The following is a 21,803-nucleotide window of genomic DNA, read 5'->3' as shown; positions in this document are numbered from 1 at the left end:
AACCTCTGGATTTGTTTGCACCAGACATGTCAAATCCACCAGATTTCGTGGCAATCTCTGCCTGGGCCATTTCAAATGTCGGTTCTTCTACTTTGCATCCAGAGGTATCCAAGGGATTTGCGAACACAAAAAACTGGGTTGTACCGAACACCAAACGGTCATGATGTTTCAGTGTTTTGGTCTCATTTGTGACGGCTTTACCGTTACGTAATGTACGAGCGTTCGGGAATGTCTCCAGTGTGAACACACCATCTTTATGGTTGATCTTACAGTGAATATCAATGATGCTGTAAAAAAATAAATGTCATTCATTAAAAATATTTTTTATTAGGTTCTGGAGACTGTCTATTTAGTCAAAATGGCAAAACAGTGTCACAACGTAAATTTCCACCTTAAGTGAGGTGACCTGATTGCCTGATGGCCTCAGATTCTTTCTATTTATATAATTACAGGATTGGCTAATTACACAGTTATAAATCAACCTTTTAATACACTAGCAGAGTAAGTTTCCAACATAAAATAATTAAACTGTCCTTGCAGGATTCGAACCCATACCCATGGGTGCAAATTGAATTGATATCGGCAAGTTTAACCCTGACCCTGCAAAAGGTACTCATTACTATCTTTTCTCTTTGTGCAGACATTAATTAGTGTAACATAAAACATCAAGTAGTTAAACATGAAACATCAATTAACCAATGTGACCGACCCTTACCTGCCACCTCTTAGAGTGAGGTCGGTTCCTTCACCCTTCCCGTTTCCTATGATTGTACAGTCATCCTCGATGATAAAATGTATAATTTTACCAGTCATCTGTGGGTCCATGTTCAAGTTATACAAATGTGGGTGCTTCTTCTTCTTCTCATTAATCTCAGCTATAGATCCATAGTCACTCTATAATAATATTATGATACATACAACTCTTGATAAAATAGTTAAACAAGAAACTTTCATAGTAATGGAATAAGAATATTACCAGTTCCCTCGCATGGTCAAACTTAAATTAGCATTATAAGATGAAGATTATCATGGGGAATATTAAGCTCCTTCATGCATTTAGAAGGAAGGTTACAGACATCTAGGTATTATGGTTAACCTCCCCATAAGCTGGATGAATAGTTTCCTCACACAAAATAATTCAATGTGCTCTTGAAAAACAAGCCACAATAAAGTTGGAAAAATAATAATTGAAAGTCATAACCTTAACAATTGTGCTCAAAGGCCTATAAGTAAAGTCAGTAGTGGTTCAGATAAAGTTTGAAAGGATGAAAGCCAGACACTTCGATTTAACCATAATTAACCCTTTCTCAAGCCTGCCTCCTGGAACTCACCAGTACTTGTATTAAATATATATTTGTTTCTTTATTTTGTTTGGTTTTACTGCACATCAACATAAGTATCCTCTAGTTAAAAGGTATACACTTTAGTCAATAGGCCACCTCTCCATGTTGTTTAAATAACTTACCGTGAGCTTGGCTTCCTCGAGACGTTTCTGGAATTCAGCTTCCATATTGTCCATGTCCTTCTTGTTCTTCTCTAACATACTCTCATATTCTTCTTTCAGCTCGTTCTTCATGGCGGCTCTCTCTAAAAAATTTCATTTTAACATTTATATCGTATTCTTTCAATTGCCATACTCAAATCATTGAAGGAAATACATACATATCAAGTAAATAATAAAAAAGTTATGTAAAAAACCAAAATCTGTATAAAAGGCATAGAAAATGCCCGTCACTGGGTATTTGCAAAGGAAAATGGTACTGCAAGAATTGTTTGATGTTATTCAGCAAAACAATATTGCAAGTTGTTGCTAAAGAGATGAACCTTATAAAACATAAAAGATGATGAAGGTAAAAATAAACAGCCATTTCCTGTATAGAGCCTTTCTGATTAGTTCATAATTGTTATTTGAAGGGGAGATAATCTATATAAAAACAAACCTTCATCAGTCATGTCAGCAGTATCGTCCCCTTCCATGAGAGACACGTCCACTTTGCCTGTTGCCAACATCTGCTTGAGCTTTTCGTTTTCTTCTTGCAGTTCTCGGATCAGTGCGGCAGTCGGATCCTCGTTAACCTTGGCAGAACATTTAATCTGCTTGGCACGATCAGCTGTAGATAAATGATATCATATTATTTCAATAATAAGTAGATTAGAATATCTACTACTGTATTTTTAGTTGTATTATTATTATAAACAAGAACGTGTTTGTTAAACACAAATGCCCCCGGCTCAGATTCTTGTCAGTAGCAATATTTCAAAAAATGTTTACCCATTCACTCAGTTATGGACAGAAAAATTGCCAAAAAATTGTAAACACAAGTTATATAGCTTAGCTTGACAAAGTCATGGGATTTTGTAATTGTAAAAAAATATAAGTTGCCAAGTCATTGCTCTGACTTGTGAAGTTGAAAAATATTTAACTTCATGCAAGTTATCTTCCTACCAAATATGAAATACATCTGTCATTAAATAAAGGCTGTATGGGCAAAAGTTTAAAATCGACTTTGAGCACTGGTGACCTTGACCAAACTGACCCCTATCTCTATCTAAAAGAAGAATACCATGTAAGTTATCTTCCTACCAAATATGAAATACATCTGTCAATAAATAAAGGCTGTATGGGCAAAAGTGTAAAAATCTATTTTTAGCAGTGGTGACCTTGACCAAACTGACCCCTTACTCCATCCAAAGGAAGAATACCATGCAAGTTATCTTCCTACCAAATATGAAATACATCTATCAATAAATAAAAGCTGTATGGGCAAAAGTGTAAAAATCTATTTTTAGCACAAGTGACCTTGACCCACTGATCCGTACCCCAATCAAAAGGATGAATACCATGCAAGTTATCTTCCTACCAAATATAAAATATATCTGTCACTTAATAAAGGCTGTATGAGCAAATGTGTAAAAATCTATTTTTAGCACTGGTGACCTTGACCCAACTGACCACTAACTTCATCAAAGTTTATGTTTCTATCAATTATAAATAACATCTGTCTATAGAATAAGGTCAATACACCTGTAAAAATGTAAAAATCTATTTTTAACATTGGTGACCTTGACAGTGGTAACATTGACCTTGACCCAAATGACCCCTTACTACACCCAAAGAAGGAGGACCTCCCTTGGCATGTTTGTATTAAACTAAGACATCAACTAAAAAATAAAGGCTGTATGAGCAAAAATGTTTATATTTATTTTTTAAACCAGTGACCAGTGACCTTGACCTTGACCCTAGAGACCGCTAACTCCACAAAAAATTAGAGGACCATCAAAGGTATCCACCTACTAAATATGAAAGATATCATTAAACAAATTAAGCAATTAGGAGAAATTTAAGATAAATCCAACTTGCCGAAATAGGTTAACCAGACAAGGCCCTATTTTCAAAGTGAAAAAAGGGAAATAACTGGGAAATATGGATGACACATTTATATAACTTGGCAATATCATGTACTTTGTATTGATAAGTAAGTGTGGAAATTATAAAGTCATTAGTATAGATAGAACTTAAGATATTTCCAACTTGCCGTTTTAGGTTAACCATTATTCATTTTCTAAGTGCTGAAAAGGGCAATAACTTGGTAAATATGAAAGCCAGAGTTATGTAACTTGCCCAGATCATGTACTTTGTATTGATTAGTAAGTGTGTAAACTTAGAAGCCATTGGTACAGGTAGAACTTAAGAAAAATCCAACTTGCCGTTCTAGGTTAACCTCAGACGGACAGACGGACGGACTTACTTAGCAGACGTGTTTGTGGGGTTATTCCTTTGATCTCTTAACCCCACAAGAGCAAATTTTTTTAACCCCATAAGAGCATTTTTAACCACATAATACATGTCTCTACGGAATGAACCCCATACAGAGTGCCTGTACATAAACCTAAACCTCATAATGTAGCTCTCGTCTGCTCGGACTGACGGAAGGTTCAATTACTATATGCCCGGGGGCATAAAAAGTTATATGGTTATTGTCTAGTTCAACTAGTGAATTTTGCTTTGTTCATTTCAATAATTCAAGACATAATACAAATACATGTCTCTATGATCAACATATCAATGAACAATAACATTGTATATTTAATGTATTTTGACCATTTGATTATTATCATGCTGGCTCATTTCTAAAAGTAACAAGATATGTTTGTAAAACATGTATGCCCCCTATCAGCAGCCAATTAGTCATGTGATAAGGTTATTATGACTTCTGACCCAGTGATCAAACAATTAATAAGGGTTATCAAGTATCTACTGGTCATGACCTTAACCTTTGACCCCTTGACCCAAAACTCAATAGGGGTCATCTGCTGGTCACGACCAATCATCATACAAAGTTTGAAGTTCCTAGGCCTAAGCGTTTTTAGTTAATTGATCGGAAACCGTTTTTAACATACAAGGTCAATGTGACCTTGACCTTTGACCCCTTGACCCCAAAATCAATAGGTCATCTGCTGGTCATGACCAATCACCATACCATGTTTGAAGTTCCTAGGCCAAAGGGTTCTTAAGTTATTGATTTGAAAGCATTTTTACCTACAAGGTCAATGTGACCTTGCCCTTTGACCCCTTAACCCCAATATCAATAGGGGTCATCTACTGGTCATGACCAATAATCATACCAAGTTTGAAGTTCCTAGGCCTAAGGGTTCTTTAGTTATTGATCGGAAACCATTTTTACCTAAGAGGTCAATGTGACCTTGACCTTTGACCCCTTGACCAACAAAGTCAATAGGGGTCATCTACTGATCATGACCAATCACCATATCAAGTTTGAAGTCCCTAGGCCTAAGGGTTCTTTCGTTATTGATCGGAAACCGTTTTTACCTACAAGGTCAATGTGACCTTGACCTTTGACCCCTTAACCCCAAAATCAAAAGGGGTCATCTGCTGGTCATGACCAATCACCATACCAAGTTTGAAGTTCCTAGGCATAAGGGTTCTTTAGTTATTGATCGGAAACCGTTTTTACCTACAAAATCAATGTGACCTTGACCTTTGACCCCTTAACCCCAAATCAATAGGGGTCATCTGCTGGTCATGACCAATCACCATACCATGTTTGAAGTTCCTAGGCCTAAGGGTTCTTTCGTTATTGATCGGAAATCGTTTTTACCTACAAGGTCAATGTGACCTTGACCTTTGACCCATTAACCCCAAAATCAATAGGGGTTATCTGCTGGTCATGCCAATCACCATACCAAGTTTGAAGTTCCTAGGCCTAAGGGTTCTTTTGTTATTGATCAGAAACCGTTTTTACCCAAGAGGTCAATGTGACCTTGACCTTTGACCCCTTGACCCTAAAATCAATAGGGGTCATCTACTGATCATGACCAATGACCATACCAAGTTTGAAGTTCCTAGGCCTTAAAGTTCTTTAGTTATTGATCGGAAACCATTATTGCTTACAAGGTCAATGTGACCTTGACCTTTGACCCCTTGACCCCAAAATCAATAGGGGTCATCTACTGATCATGACCAATCACCATACCAAGTTTGAAGTTCCTAAGCCTTAAAGTTCTTAAGTTATTGATCGGAAACCGTTTTTGCTTACAAAGTCAATGTGACCTTGACCTTTGACCCCTTGACCCCAAAATCAATAGGGATCATCTACTGATCATGACCAATCACCATATCAAGTTTGAAGTTCCTAGGCCTTAAGGCTCTTTAGTTATTGATCGGAAACCGTTTTTGCTTACAAGGTCAATGTGACCTTGACCTTTGACCCCTTGACCCCAAAATCAATAGGGGTCATCTACTGGTCATGACCAATCACCATACCAAGTTTGAAGTTCCTAGGCCTAAGGGTTCTTTAGTTATCACTCGGAAACCATTTGGTCTACGGACCGACGGACCAACGGACCGACGGACCGACAAGTGCAAAGCAATATACCCCCTTTTCTTCGAAATGGGGGCATAATAAAGTGTATGTTCTGTTCTATATTAAAAAGACACCTAGGTATCTCAAAAAAATAATTTTCCTACATAATATAGTCTTTGGAAATATATTTTTGTAGGTAAGAACAATACACTTTATACGAGGATCTTAAAACTTAAAGGGACTCCACTGAGGTTTTTTGACATGGCTAGACTGGAAATAATTTTCCTGGATTTAAATGTTTCTTTCAATGTAGGTCTAGACCAATAACTTGTCTGCAAAATTTCAAATTTGCTCACTCCGATTTTCAAGTAAAAAATAAGTATTGCAACACTTTTGTACTCAAATCTGGCGATGAATAGCACAAAAATATGATTTTCAATTTATTTCTGAGTATATTTCTATCTTTCTGTTTTAAAGTGACCCAGCTGATCTATTAACGAAACTCAAATTTTATGCTTTTAGAGTTTTCAGACCTCAGAAGAGTTCCTTTAATAAGAGGTAAAATGCCTATATTGCAATGTCAGATATAAGACTTACCGTATCTAAGGGTGGACAAAGTTTCATCATAGTTGATATCAGCAGGACTCAACGCAGCAATCTATAAATAGAACATATACATGTATAATCAACAGCCACTTCTTTTATAATTCTGGACAATATTCTTGTGGGGTACAGTAATGTAAGCTTCCGTTGTGTCTTGTTTCTATCTTTTTATTATCTCAATAATATACAAGTAAAGCAATAGTGACGTTGATTTATACATTGACGTCATCTTGATTCCCGTCTCCAAGAAGTCATGGATGTTTTAATTATGTGCAATGTAAAATACGTTTAAATTTAGCAATAAATGTACTCAAGGTTAATACAGCCTATTCACAGATATGCAAGCTTGCCTAAGTTTATATTGTTGGCACTTGTAAGAATTACCTGGGTCAGTCTCTTTACTATTGAGTAATTTGAAATCAAAAATGATAACATTGAGGATGTTTTTGTACTAAAATTAAATGAAAAACCGGGCGAACATATTTCCTTCAATTTATTGGATTTTAATCTAATCATTAAACACCTGAAATTAAAGATAAAATCTCACCATAATAGTTTTACTGTTTCCACCAAGGGCATTCTTCAACAGTTTAGTAAGTACAGAGTTTCTGTAAGGCACTCGTGTGTTTTTGCCACCAGCTTGGTCCGCAAGAGCTGCGATACAGTTACCCAAACTGGACAATGACTGGTTAATAGCGGCACCTTCTTTGAGACGGTCACCAGTGGCACCGGTACTTTCAGCTCTCTCACTGGAAAAAAGTGTGATCGTAATATTAGAGGCTACCTGGGGGAAATCTTCAGAAACAATGTGATTTTTCTTCTTTATACATGCCTGGTTTAGGAATCAATTTCCAATCAATAAAAAATTCTATTTCTCTCTAAAATCTTATAAAAAATTCTCAATCTTACATTTGAACAGACTCATCTTTACCAAATAAAGCTTATTTTACAACTTTTAGATTTCACAAATGGAAAATTTTGTCACTCAAATGCTTTTAAAATGTACTGAAACAAGGCAGTTTACTCCTTGCAGTGACTGTAAACACATGAAATATTTAATGATCATAAATTATTATGCCATGACAAACTCTGACTGAAATTTAACATAGTACGGTACCTTCCAGCAAGATCGACCAAGTTGACCTCAGAAGATTTAGCCATTTCTTCTCCAGCATCATTCACTGACTTCTGGATGAACTTGATACATACAATGGTGTGAGCACGACTGAAAATAGAGAATAAATTCTATATCAGGTAAATTAAGAACATTGCATGCAGTCTGAATACTCATCTGTTAAAATAACCACTTTTGACAAAGATTCTAAGTTAAAAAGGGGAATAACTCCAAAAAATATAGCTTTCAGAATTATGCCCCATGTCTACACCTTGTCAAGATAATATAAAGCAAGTATTTCAAGTTTAATGTTGATAACTTAAACAAGAGCTGTCGGTAGGACAGCAACGCTCGACTATTCTTAGTGCTTGATAGTAAAAAAAATGCTTGATACAGTTACCTCCTCCTGTTTACAGGTTGGGGTCATGATGGTGAACAAGTGTGCAAAGTTTCAAAGCCATATGTCAATCGACTTTGAAAATATTTGAACTATTACAAAAACTTTAACGCAAATTCTAACTCGAAAAAGGGGCATAATTCTGTCAAAATGCTTCATAGAGTTACCTCCTCCTGTCTACAGGTTGGGGTCATGATGGTGAACAAGTGTGCAAAGTTTCAAAGCCATATGTCTATGGACTTTGAAAATATTTGAACTATTACAAAAACTTTAACGTAAATTCTAAGTCGAAAAAGGGGCATAATTCTGTCAAAATGCTTGATAGAGTTACCTTCTCCTGTCTACAGGTTGGGGTCATGATGGTGAACAAGTGTGCAAAGTTTCAAAGCCATATGTCAATCGACTTTGAAAATATTTGAACTATTACAAAAACTTTAACACAAATTCTTACTCGAAAAAGGGGCATAATTCTGTCAAAATGCTTGATAGAGTTACCTCCTCCTGTCTACAGGTTGGGGTCATGATGGTGAACAAGTGTGCAAAGTTTTAAAGCCATAATGTCAATCGACTTTCAAAATATTTGAACTATTACAAAAACTTTAACGTAAATTCTAAGTCGAAAAAGGGGCATAATTCTGTCAAAATGCTTGATAGAGTTACCTTCTCCTGTCTACAGGTTGGGGTCATGATGGTGAACAAATGTGCAAAGTTTCAAAGCCATATGTCAATGGACTTTGAAAATATTTGAACTATTACAAAAACTTTAACATAAGTGGTTACGCCGACGCCGACGCTCGGGTGACTGCAATAGCTCTACTTATTCTTATCGAATAGTCGAGCTAAAAATGTTTGAATAATGGGCTACATTTAATTTTTTCATGGCGATGACCACAACAACTACACCATGTACACAGCAATCATAATAGCTTGAGTTTTCCTCTCAAAAAATACAAGCTAATAAAGAAATAAAAAGCTTTAACACCTATTAGGCTGTCTATGACTGGTGTTTTATGTCTTGATAAAAATCTGACCAGAGTATGCTGTTTTGTAAATTTTTAATAAAGCAGACTGACCACGTGTTAAATCATGGTAAAACCAGCTAAAAATGGTAATTGAATATTTTGTCATCAAATATTTTGTCCTGCTTTCTTGTACATTGCATGATTTTACAGTTTTTGTAATCTTTGTACATGTAGTAGATTTCACTATATAAAGCTTAATTAATTGTCCTTTAAAGTGAAATTCAGAACACTAGCAATGCTATCACATTAACCAGTATACCTGACCCAACTGAATTTGTATAAGTTGATTTATAAACATTTCAAATTTGCAAAAGAAAGATGCAAATATGTTTGGAAAAAACAAAATCCTGCTTGCCAGGGGATTCAAACTGGCAACAACTGATTTAGTAGAAAGTAGACAAAAGGCACCAAACCACAGAAAGAAAGAGACAATGTATTTGAGTCACGCCATGACAAAACCAACATAGTGTGTTTGTATCCAGCATGGATCCAGACCAGCCTGTGCATCAGGGCAGGCTGATCTGAGTATCCATGCTGTTTGCTTAGAAACCCTATTACAAGGAGTGAAGGGATTATGGGTTCAAGCCCTATGGGGTCACAACTATGTTTTTTCATATGACACCAGAACTGGTAAGTAGCAGAAACCAGTCTCGAGAGCTGTTCAAACAAACTTCAAGCTTTCATCATAATAAATTGATTTGAATATCTTTAAACTAAGTCACTATTCATATTGACATGTTCAAACTTTCATACAGATATAAGTACAAATTTAACAACCACTTTATTGGAGTGTTTGACATACCAAGTAGATTTAGTTTATTATTGCGTTATTGATTAACACGTAGTATGTGGGGGTTATTCGTTTCTCCTTTAATGCGTTCTGCTTAATGCTTTCTAATTTCTGCATGTAAATTTATAAAGACAAGTCATGAATAAGAGTATTGTATAGTTTATAGATTTTTTCCTCCCGCTTTTCATACATAAGCCACTTCTTTACCGTATTTGAAATATGGCTTTAAACATGCCTGGCATTTAAATTCTTCTGGATTTAAAATCCTATGTAGTTTCTTTTTTTATTTAATACAAGAGCTTTGATATAAAATTTATGTACTTAGAATAGAATGTAGTCTACATTAAAAAAAAAATTCATACAAACATGCAAATGGTTAATCTCCATAGAATAAATTATTGCCTTTTAAATGATAGGACTTAAACTTTAAACTTTATCTCATTAATTTTGCCAATTTTTTTTGCCAAAAGACAGTTGCCAGGTATAATATTCAATGCATTCACACAGATGATATATTTTAATTCAACATGTTGTCATTTCACACAAATTTTGTTTTACTTGGGCATTTTTAATTTGTTCATCTATCAAAACTTAGCAGTATCACCTAGACCTGTACTTTATAAGTACAAAATTGACCAACCTTCAATATCACACTAACTGTTAATACAGTATCTATAAATATAATTATTTTATGTCAATTATCCGGACAGAATTATCAATTGTATGAATCATACATGTGAACAGCTAAAATATAAAGCTGTAATTGAATGTATATTAGGAAGATAATTACATGTAACATATATGGAAATAGCAACACAAAGTAAAATGGCATCTGTGGTTTTAATTATCAGAATTTTCTGCAAAACATCTTTTGTTCATCTGTAAAAATAAATGAGTTTGTCACCCTTGATAACGTAAATAAGAAAATGGGTGTAAAATGTGTTAACTTGTCAAATAGCCGTTTTAATTTTCCATAAATATATCACAAAAATACATGCAGTTATTTACACTGAGCACTCAGTACCAAAAATTAATCAGTTCTCAGCAAACAACTGACAAACAACTGGCAAGCAATTGACAACTTCTTTACAGGAAACAATTGTTTTAAGCAGTGCAGTGCTTTTAGGATTTGAAACATGTTCTCCAGAAATGTGCCACCCTTTGGTCTCGAACTTGTCACCTACTAACCCTATGTACCCTAAGTAATGAAATCATTATATCTGATTAACTTAAAGGTATAGGAATTTGGTTTATAATAATTATAACTTAGAACAACATTGAAATTTTGTAAGCATATTGCAATTAAATTTCAACAAAATATAATATATCAAATTAATTTTGGACATAATACCATCACTTAAATAGATAATAGATAGATAGATAAAGATAATCTTCATTTTATTTTATTGGAGCGATGTTTTCTAAATTATTATCTCCCTTTTTACAATTTCAAATTGTGATTAAAGCAATTATTTTTCGAAATTCTAAACTTTCACATATGTAACTGTTATTTTCACACTTGTTGAATTTATCAATTACAAAGTATATTCAAATTAAAACTGGTTCAAGTACGGAATTGTATCCCTTTTACTGAGATATCAAGTTAACTTCATGACTATTCAATACATTATGAATGTCCAACAGATAAACAATACTGAGCTTATTTCTGTTATTTTCATTGGACAAAAAAAATCAATGCATTCTCTTTAAGTCAAATTAAGCTGTTATTAATATTTCAGTTTTGCTTGGTGATAAAAGAACCAGATGTTTTTACAGGCAGCATACATTATTAAAACAAATTTAGACAGATATTCAATATTCTATAATTTAAAGATATTTCATGTTGGTTTCGTCTCATGTTTGCCTATAAAGTCGCATCATCAACGTAAAGGCCATTAGAGTGAATTTTGAGTATTTCCAGCGGAAGTTCGAAAAGCTGCGTTTTGTCAAGGTGCAATATTTTTGACATTTACATGTGCCAACCTTGCATATTAAGTAGCTGAATAGTAATTTCTTGCAAGAAAAAAAAACCTTCAAAGTCTTTGGTGGGATTTGAACCTAAAGGAGTGAGGGACAAGTGGTTTGAAGTCTGTGACTCTTACCACTATGCTTATAAGGAGACCTGTCACACACATAGAAAAGCCTGTTTAATATTCTGTCCTATCAATGTGAAAAAGTTACAACATTTGACAATCTTAAGTAGGTAAAAATGTCCTATATTTTAATTCAGTAATCACAAGGTGAATTCCACAACTATGTTGTCAAAACATTCAATGTGTGTTGCCAATACAATGACAAGGAAGACTTTATCAATATTGAAAAAAAATACTGTTGTGTCTCAAAGTATGATTTTTATATTTTAGTGACATTACAAGTTTATGAAATAAGCATAAAAAATATTATCAGTAAATGTCTAAAAATAGCAACTTTATCTACATAATTATATTATATTAGCACATACAGTATTGATGAAAGGCTTTAACGAAGGAAAAAAAAAAATACCCCCACACACTACCCAAACCCTTAATCACCCCTTCCCAAACACCTATATTTGAAAATTTCATGACCTATGTACAATTTTCTTTATAAAGGATTCATTTTTAAACTTCATTTATATATAAAGAAAAAATCTGCCAATAATCAATCTTAAAGTACATATAACATTATTTGTTAAAGCCTTGTACACTAATATTTCATATTATATATTTTAACCCCTGGTATATATGTAGTCGTGACCGTATCCATAATATTCTGTAATACTGTTGGCAAAATATTTACAAGCACCATGGGACTACGACTGTATACTGTTACAAATAAACCCCGTACAGGTAAACGGATCTATATATACATTTACAAGCCGCGTATATAATTCACTATTGCGTACATTTTTTCTATTCCAGTGCATATTTGAACAATAGAGGCTCAATGCAAACAAAAGATCTATTTATTAGAGATTATAGAATAATCTTTGCTTAACACGTCATCAACTCGTACAAGCTTACAAAAAAAAAGTAATAAAAAATTTTCCGTTTAAAGGGCAAAATCAATATATCACGTTTAATTCTCTTAATTGTATTTAAAAATGACCAGGGCTAAAAATCAAAATATCAGATTAAATACTTTAAATTGTATTTCAAAATGACCAGGGCAATTTTTTTAATCAAAATATCACATTTAATGCTTTAAATTGTATTTTTAAATGACCCACAGGCGTACTGGTTTTAAATGGTAAATATTATTTTTGTTTTTTGAATTGGCAAAGAAAATAACACATTTAATATTGAGATTTCACTTATAATAACTAAATTAAGATCCGAATTTCTGTCCACAATGTAGCTCTGTACTAAAAGTTGCTTCAACCTTGGCCGCGACAGTCTGAACCAGGACAGTGTGAACCAGTAAATTACCAATTAAGTATCCAGATTTACTGCAGAAGTTATAAAAATGTTAAAAATATGATGAAGGCATTTATTTTGTACATGTACATGGTGAAATCTGCAGGGACATATAGGTCGAGGTTATATTTACATTGTTTTTGGGCAGGCCATGAGTTTGAATCCTACACAGACCTGCATTTTCTCTGATACAAATACATCTGTCTGTTACAAAACATGAAATATTTGTAAGATTAAGTCACAGATAAAAGATTTATCAAATTATTTCATATCAGAAATGATTGTCAGATTCAGATATTTCAAATGATTAATTTACTAACTCTGTACCAGCTATTAGAACTGTCTAGTGCATTAAGTACAAAGCACTTAAATGACCTATCACATTGAAAGTCCATTACCACTGTAACAGCCAAATGTGATAATTGTAACAAAACTAATTTAACACAATAATATAAGAGGTAAAGAAATATACATGTATAATATTGATTTTATATATGTATAGATATTGTCTAATTTTAAAGGTCTCAGGGCACAGCAGGTAACAAAAATATTTTTGACATGGGTTCAAGACAATTATTTGTCTTACCTTTATGTTAATTTCACAAAACAAGGTGGCATCATCCTATTACACAACTCAATAATTATCTTTTACTTTAAAAGCATTGCGGCTCATAAGGAGACATTCCAGTTTTATTGATGGACGCAGACCTACAGTCTAAATGAGTCTATGCCAGAGCATAAAGTTCAGATTCTTAATAGAAGAGACACTAATGAGTTAGTTGGATTTTTTTCGACTGAACATGCTGTAAGGGGCCTAAAGTGTACATTATATGACCATCCATGCTATAATAGCACTAAAATGTACAAGATAATTATGATGATTATGTCATGAAAGTCACGAAGTGTACTGCAATTGAATATACATGCTGTGAGGGATGTGAAATGTCAAGCAAATTAACATCTATGCTGTAAGTGGTAGAAATGTACAACAATAAAAGTTTGTGCATATTGGGGCCTGAACTGTACAATATGAGCTGTGCCAGACAAAACCAACATAGTGCGATTGCGACCAGCATGGATCCAGACCAGCCTGCGCATCCGCTTAGTCTGATCAGGATCCATGCTGTTCAGTATCAGTTTCTCTACTTGCTATAGGGTTTTTAAGCGAACAGCATGGATCCTAATCATACTGCACGGATGCGCAAGCTGGTCTGGATCCATGCTGGTCACAAAGCCATTATGTTTTTTCTTGACGCGGCTCATATGTTTATGTCTATGCTGTTTTAAATGTAAGGGGCTTGAAGTTTTCAATAAATGAAAATTCATGCTGTAAAGGGCTTAAAGTGTACAGTAAATGAACTTTCAGGCTGTATAAGGGGCTTGAAGTGTACAGTAATGAAAATCCATGCTACAATTGAACATCTGTGTTGTGAGGAGCCTGAAATGTGATGTAAATGGACATCAGTAGGTTGTGAAAGGCTTATTGTGTACATTAAATAGATAAGGCAATGTTTACCTGCTGGTGGCGTTCATTTTTGTTGAGGCAACAGTTCTGTTTCGTGTACCTTCAGCTGTCCTCTGTTCAATTTCTTCGTAACTACCAACTGGCACCTCATTCAGACCATCGGCTGTGTAAACACAAAAATATGCATGCATAAGAAAACCAGTATCGCAGAATCATTAAATGTGTAATGGTGCCAAATGTTTAAAAGATCAACTCCCAGAGCACTAACATCAGCCAAGCAATAACCAATATAGACCAAGGCCAGTCCAACCTGCACATCCTTGTATTCTAACCAGGCTTTATGCAATTTTTATCCAACCAGTACTAAGCAAAAAGTGTTTCCGGCTCAAGAAAACCATGGCTTGCTGCTGACAGGGTTTAAATGACTTGATGTTAACCATTTATTATTCTACACAGGTCCAAAAGATCTAATTGTCAGCTGAAACATACTAGTATTAAATAATACAAAATACTGAAAATTTAATGACATTTCTTTTTTAATTTTATCACTTTTGCTAAAGCATTAGTCAATAATTATTTACAGATATTCTGGTTAACCTTTAGATTAACTCTAGATAAACCTTTACCTCTCTAGAGAGCTTAAACAGCTAAAATGGCAGACCAGTACACCATCCCAGTACAACAGATGTACAGGCTGGCCTGGCTCCCTACTGGTGGCCACAGCTATTCCATTTTGGTTCCAGCAAGTTAAGGGTTACACTGAATGGACTGTTCCAAAATCAAAGAAGGTCAGTACTATAAAATTAACACTTAGTCTGCTGGAAGCAAATGGTTTTACTGTGACCAGTGCAGACCAAGATCAGCCAACACATCCTTCCCATCTGATGATGGGTCTGCTTTTTTTTGCTCTTCTCTTCAAATAGCTCCTTAAAATGATTTACTTTTTTATGACAAATTGAAAGATGGTCAAGTCCAATCAATATATATATAGCCTATCAAGAATTAATATATCAAGGTGCTCTCAAAGCAAATCAGAATATGCAAAAAGACTTACCATAAAATCCAGATTTTGGATGTTGTCTGACTCTAAGAGCAGCTTTCTTGCCACTGGAGTCCAACAAATCTCTACAGTTTTCATTGTAAATTTCCAACATACTGAATGTTACCTGTAATAAAACAAGAAATGTTTATTGTACCTATAAAGAATTGATAATTTCCTAAAAGATGTGGTAATATTTTATTAAAAACACATTCAGGGCAATGACTTATTTGAGAGAGCCATGAGACATCTATTAGAAAGAGCTCTATAATTCATATTAGTGACTTTATACCAGCATGCTAACTATTATCAATTCGTGGATAAAGGAGCTTTTCCAAATTCACACTAAAGCAACCATAACCTTCTGGAACCAAACTTGACAAACCTTTGCCACAAACTGTGCAGTCTTTCCAGGCATACATGTGAACTCTCCCACTTTTAGCGGGAGACTCCCACTTTCTGCAGCCATATTTTCTAAGATTTTTCTTAAAATAAGGGGTATTTTCACAAATTAAAGAAATTTGATGTCAGAACTTTCTTCTTTGTTTATTGCAAATTCTAAAATCTTCCTCTCTTTGAAGAAAAATCTCCCACTTGGTCATCCAAAAAAGTTCACATGTATGTTTCCAGGCTGTATAAAGCTGATAGCTTAATTTTGTACTTTGAATTTAAAATTTCTTTAACTTTGAATAGACTGTTTTAAATTTGAATCTTGGCTGATCCATTTCACAAAGGTTAAGCAAGTGTTGCGACACCTGCAGAGTAAGGTACACATCCTATAGCAAAATATCAAAATTAGAAATGCCAAATTTCATTAACTGATTACTGGAACTTAACTTTTATTAACCTTAATTTGCATCATTTCACCACATCTAACAACATAACTTATTCCATTCCCTTCCTTGCATAAACTCTGTTTTGCATTTTCCTATGAAAACAGTCATAAACATTGACAAAATTGAAATTGCAAAATATTTTTAAAAAAATGCAAGTTATTTTCTCACCTCAAACTGTTCTTTTGCACCTTCTTCCTTTTTCTTGGCAATGTCCTTGAAAAGCATGTCACAGTACAGAGGAACAATACCTGGGGAAAAAAATAAAAATGAAAAATAAAATGGAACTTCTGCTATAATCTTTAACAGACTCACTGTCTTGCATGAGAAGAAGTTGATAATTTAAAGTGACACAAGTGGAGCCGTTATACCACATACCATAATTATTATAACACAACATAAAGCAAAGAATACCGGTAGTAAGATTGTGCAAGAAAATGTATTTACTAAGAAAGAGATACTTGATCAAAATGTAAAGGAATTTTATTTCAACACTCAAAAGATTTTTGTTTTTATCAGGCTGGAATAGACAGTGATTACTCATGCAGGCTTTGCCACCAGTATACAGCTGAACCAGCCAGTCTGACCAAGCTCAATTATTAACCGTTTGTAGTTCAGGTTTTGTATTTTGTTATCAAAATCCCTTAAAAATCAAATGGACTGTTCCAAATTCAAAGCAGGAAAAATCCATTATTCAAATTCAGCAGGTTAAGTTTTAAAGCTAGCTGCAAATGATTTCCCTGTACCTTCCATATAAATAATAGCCATTGAGATATTTAGCAATACAGTCAATATTTAGTCAATATACTATACTCTATAACTGTCTAGAGCTGAATCTTAAAATTTTGTAATCTAACTCCAAATATCTCATTTTAACAATTATTTCCAAAATTTTAACATCACCAGTCAATTACGCAAAATCGGGGAGTTTACCTCGGTTTAGAGCAGATTTTGTGGTCAAGCAATTTATGTTTGAACATCTTGGGTCATACAAGATCAAAGCTCACCTTTGTTAACTCCATAGCCGACCATGGACCAACTTTTGCCAGATCCTGTCTGTCCATAGGCGAACAATGTTGAGTTGTAACCTTCCCAGGCATTCTTCAGTACACCTACACCAAGTTCATTAAACACTTTTTGCTGCAAAAGAGATAAAAAAAAACACATTGAAACTGATGAGCAACTTATTTATAAATAATGTTTTATAAGATGCCATTCAATGCCTAAAAGTTTTGTCCTGTTTTGAAGAATCCTATAACGGTTTCTGGGAAAATTTCAAGATTTAATAAGGGATTTCGGTCAGTTATGTCATTTTGGAATAGACCTTAGATGTTCTGCAGTTCGGCTCCTATTTTATGCAAGGTAATATCACTACAGTAAATTTAAGGCATATTGGCCTAAAACATATTTGAACTTATATCAATAGTTTGATATAGAAATAACTTAGGTCTACCATTAACTTCTTTGAATTCTACACCCACATCACACAAAAGAGTTATGACAATTTGATCTGTAAGAAATTGATTTCAAATAACCAAAAGAATAACAAAAATTTGAAACAAAGGAATAAAAACAAATACAGATTCATAAAAAAGACTTGCTGTGTACCTGGTCTGCAAATTTCTTTCCATTGGAATGGGAAGTGTCCGGTGCAAAATATCCGGAGCCGTCATCCTTGCAGCCATCATGTGACCAATAGCTGAAGTCGAATGTAAACTTCTTTTCCTCATTCGCACCAGACGGGTCTGTTATTTTAGTTTGAGCACCACTCATTTCAATAATAAGGGTGGCATTGCGCTCCTTCTCACGCCCATTGTGGACAGTTGTTAAGGAATATAAACAAGTGTAACTAACAGGTCAATATGTTTTAAAACTGTAGCATGACTATGATAACAGATGTAGTCGCAGTTCAGAGGTGTTGGGACATCATTCAGTCTGATATTCTAATATATTTAATATTAAATTATCTACCAATTCACATTTACATCTTTATAGTAACACATGGTCAGCTACCTATATGACCATTTAATTATTTTTTCTCATAGGATGCAACCTATAGAAAGACAATAGAACAGTCAGGTATGAGTGTCTGATAATCAATTCAATCCTAATTTTTCTGCTGGAAGATTGGTAAGAAAATATAATACCAAGGTATTGGCATACATTTGAACTTTTTTTGATGATCAAGTGAGAGATTTTTCTTTGAAAAGAGGGAGATTTTAGAATTTGCAATAAACAAAGAAGGTAGTTCTTACATCAAAAATAGGGAGATTTCTTTAATTTGTGAAAATACCCCTTATTTTAAGAAAAATCATCGATAATATGGCTACAAAAAGTGGGAGTCTCCCCCTAAAAGTGGGAGAGTTCACTTATATGGGTATGGGGTTTTGACATCTGATCCATTAATTTTTAAAAGAATAATTATTATCCAGAATTAAGCAAATGTGAGTTTTTCCCATCTAATCTGATGGTACAAACTTTCTCAGTTATAGCTTAATCAACCATCTTTCACAATAGAATGGTCAAAGCTTTTGGCTTATCATCGATATATATATTAATTAATTTAAAAATTGTAAAAGTTTGTTTTTACCCCAGGAACAAACATATGCCAAGTTCCTGAGTATCTATATTCTCTACATAGACACACAAAAGACAAATGAATAGTCAGTGGTGTATTAATTATCCTGCTAGCTAACTCTAGATATCCCCAAAATTGAAAATGGACTGTTCCAAAAATAGAAACTGGTCAAGTCCATTTAAAAAATTCAGCAAAGCAAGGGTTGAAGTGATGATTAATATGATGGTTATTAGCAGTGTTTTATGATGAAAGCTATTTAGGAGAACAAGCGGTAATCCTCTATGACAGTATTGATATTCCTAATGAGAAGTATCTGTATATATCCCACAGAAAAAATCTATACAATTCATTTAATACAGGTATCTCAAATGAAATCAATTATATAGTTGTGTATGTAGTGAATATAACATATAATTGTATGGTTGTGTATATTATAAAGCCTGCATGCTGAGAGAAAAATGAGGCAGCAAATATAAATATCTACATGTATATAAAAAAATGAAAATAAATATCAACAAGGCAAGGCAAGGTAACATTCACAGAACACAGCCCCTGACACAATCCAGGCACACCTGTAGGGCACCAAGAAGGCACCAATTTAAAAATGGGAGAAGACACAAGGGCAGTGAAAGAAGGGGAGGGATATATGCAATAAGTAAAATGATATGTATATGTTTACCCTGGGTATAACACTATAAAAGCTCGTTCAGTGAGCAATAGTTAATTTTTTCTGGATCCAAAATGCCTCAAGTATTTAGCCAGAAAGGTATAAGGAGTCAACTTGCTAAATTTATCTAATAGGTTTGTCAAGTTTTTTTTTTTAGTTTTTTGAAACTGTCCATCATAAATTTTGGAATGATCAATGTCAGTCTGCTAACAGTATAGAGTCTGGTCAGATGGGGCTGATGTGCAAGCTGGCCTGGCTCTTGGTGGAATAGGCTAATCATTGTTTGTTCCAGCAAGGTGGTTCACAAATTCAATATTTGTAATGAGATTTATTCTGGAAATCTTGCCAAAAAGTGTCTTTCAAGACCATCATTCCTAAATCTATTTCTTTAGCATTAGCAATGACATTATGACTTGTGAGCTATCAGTACAGTATTTGATCATGATTCTAACAATAGCCTGGTACTGTAACAGTATTGAGAATTGTGAGCAGCTCTGTGTAAATCTCATGGAATACTAGGATGGAATTTGATTTCACAAAAGTTTCAGAATTTCCACCCATAAAAAGTGGCATTGTGAGAATTCTGCAAACAAAATTCTTACAAAAAGATATCTTTATTGCATCAAAATCCAAAATAGTCTGAAAAGCTTCCAAGTACTTTCTTCATATATTGAACTAATCAATTTAAACCAATGCTTCCACCCCGATCCCCAGGGAAAGACAGGGGATAGATGGGCAATAGAGTGGTTTTATTTTGGCGCCGGAATGGGTGACATATGAGATATGTCTTTAAGTTGAGACCTATGTTACAATTTAACTGTCCCCTGAGACAGAGCCTTTGCTAAAGGTTCGAAAAATCCAAATGTCACCTGGTCTCAATCTCTGAAATAAAAACATCTTCCCTAGTCAAAGTCCCCCCTTACCCGAAAAGATTAAGGAAAGCCCTGGATAAATTGACTGGGAAATACGTATAAAATTTAATGTCTGCCAAGTATGACAACATTTACATTTTGCTCCCAGCTTCCATTCTCTTAGAATAATTGTAATTAAGTTCTGAATAATAATTGGAAATGATACAGTAAATGCTGTTATATCTTAAAATAATAACTGATTAGTATGATTATTACATGCAATTAAAATGCCTCAGAATTTTGTTCAAAAAATATTAGACTGACAGATCAATAAAGACTGAGCCTTCTATGTACATGTAGATATACTACTGATTTTGACCCCAGGGTCTAATCCAGGTTATTCATGTACAATGTATAGCCCTATTTTCATACTTTGAAAAAAATATTAACCATTTCACATCACTGCAAAGTTTAAATTTAGCCATCATGATAATGCAAAAAGAGTACTGGTCTTTACTCTTCAAACATTTGTGTGTATAGTACTCATACAATAAACCAATTATTTTTCATTACAACAAGCTCAGTCATGCCAGCGTCACCACTTGAAAATTTTACTAAAAATTCAATAAATTCCCATACACAAAACAGTCGATCTGTTCATTTAACATGAAAAGTAGCAATGCACATATTTGATAAAATGTGCAACAATTTTATTAACATGCAACTGTGCAAAAGATCGAATATTCATTACGTTAATTGCATTAGCCGGTGCCCGATTTCATCAATTAACGAATAAAAAAAAAGGATATGAATGGTCGCACCCTGACAGCCACTTTAACATTCTCTCCTTCACTCATCGTGGAATCTGAATTAATTTGGCACTGTTATCCGATCTTTTTTCACAGTTTTTAAGATATACACGTATGTTAATACTGAATTTTATCACCGAACTGACGTATACCGCTACACAGAGGCGGCCATATTTGCAAACATGTACATAACTGTTTGGCGAAGTTTGATTGGTTGCTAGGCGCGCTTTGATCTGGCGAATGAACCGTAGCCGTTAATTGATACGGATTACGTCTAATATACCTGTGGGTAAGTTTTCGTTTATTGGCGTACAGGTATACCGGGTATACATGAAAAATCAATCAAATCGAGTGTTTATATTTTTTAATTGAATATAAAAATGACAATAGCTTAGCATTGACTCCAGAGGTACAT

The 21,803-nt window shown here is 34.1% G+C and overlaps 1 protein-coding gene across 1 annotated transcript in view; it reads right to left on the bottom strand.

The window, feature by feature from the left end:
• LOC132716273 (kinesin-like protein KIF28P) overlaps positions 1-21,592 on the bottom strand; it is a 30,722-nt gene extending 9,130 nt beyond the window's left edge. The window contains exons 1-13 of the mRNA XM_060699509.1: positions 21,390-21,592; positions 18,092-18,299; positions 17,491-17,623; positions 16,655-16,734; positions 15,666-15,777; positions 14,663-14,774; positions 7,546-7,653; positions 6,976-7,177; positions 6,423-6,483; positions 1,941-2,111; positions 1,466-1,587; positions 716-894; positions 4-287 (exon numbers count right to left, since the gene is read on the bottom strand). Of these exons, the coding sequence (XP_060555492.1) occupies positions 4-287; positions 716-894; positions 1,466-1,587; positions 1,941-2,111; positions 6,423-6,483; positions 6,976-7,177; positions 7,546-7,653; positions 14,663-14,774; positions 15,666-15,777; positions 16,655-16,734; positions 17,491-17,623; positions 18,092-18,299; positions 21,390-21,436 (1,819 nt within the window). The 5' untranslated portion in view covers positions 21,437-21,592. The remainder of the gene's footprint in view (positions 1-3; positions 288-715; positions 895-1,465; positions 1,588-1,940; positions 2,112-6,422; positions 6,484-6,975; positions 7,178-7,545; positions 7,654-14,662; positions 14,775-15,665; positions 15,778-16,654; positions 16,735-17,490; positions 17,624-18,091; positions 18,300-21,389) is intronic.
• Positions 21,593-21,803: the final 211 nt, after the last annotated feature.

This window comes from Ruditapes philippinarum, unplaced genomic scaffold (genome assembly GCF_026571515.1).
Source record: "Ruditapes philippinarum isolate M1 unplaced genomic scaffold, ASM2657151v2 ctg3144_1_1_1_1, whole genome shotgun sequence".
Taxonomy (NCBI): Eukaryota; Metazoa; Mollusca; class Bivalvia; order Venerida; family Veneridae; genus Ruditapes; species Ruditapes philippinarum.
Note: the sequence above shows the minus strand (reverse complement) of the source record. Positions and strands in the feature narration are given on the sequence as shown.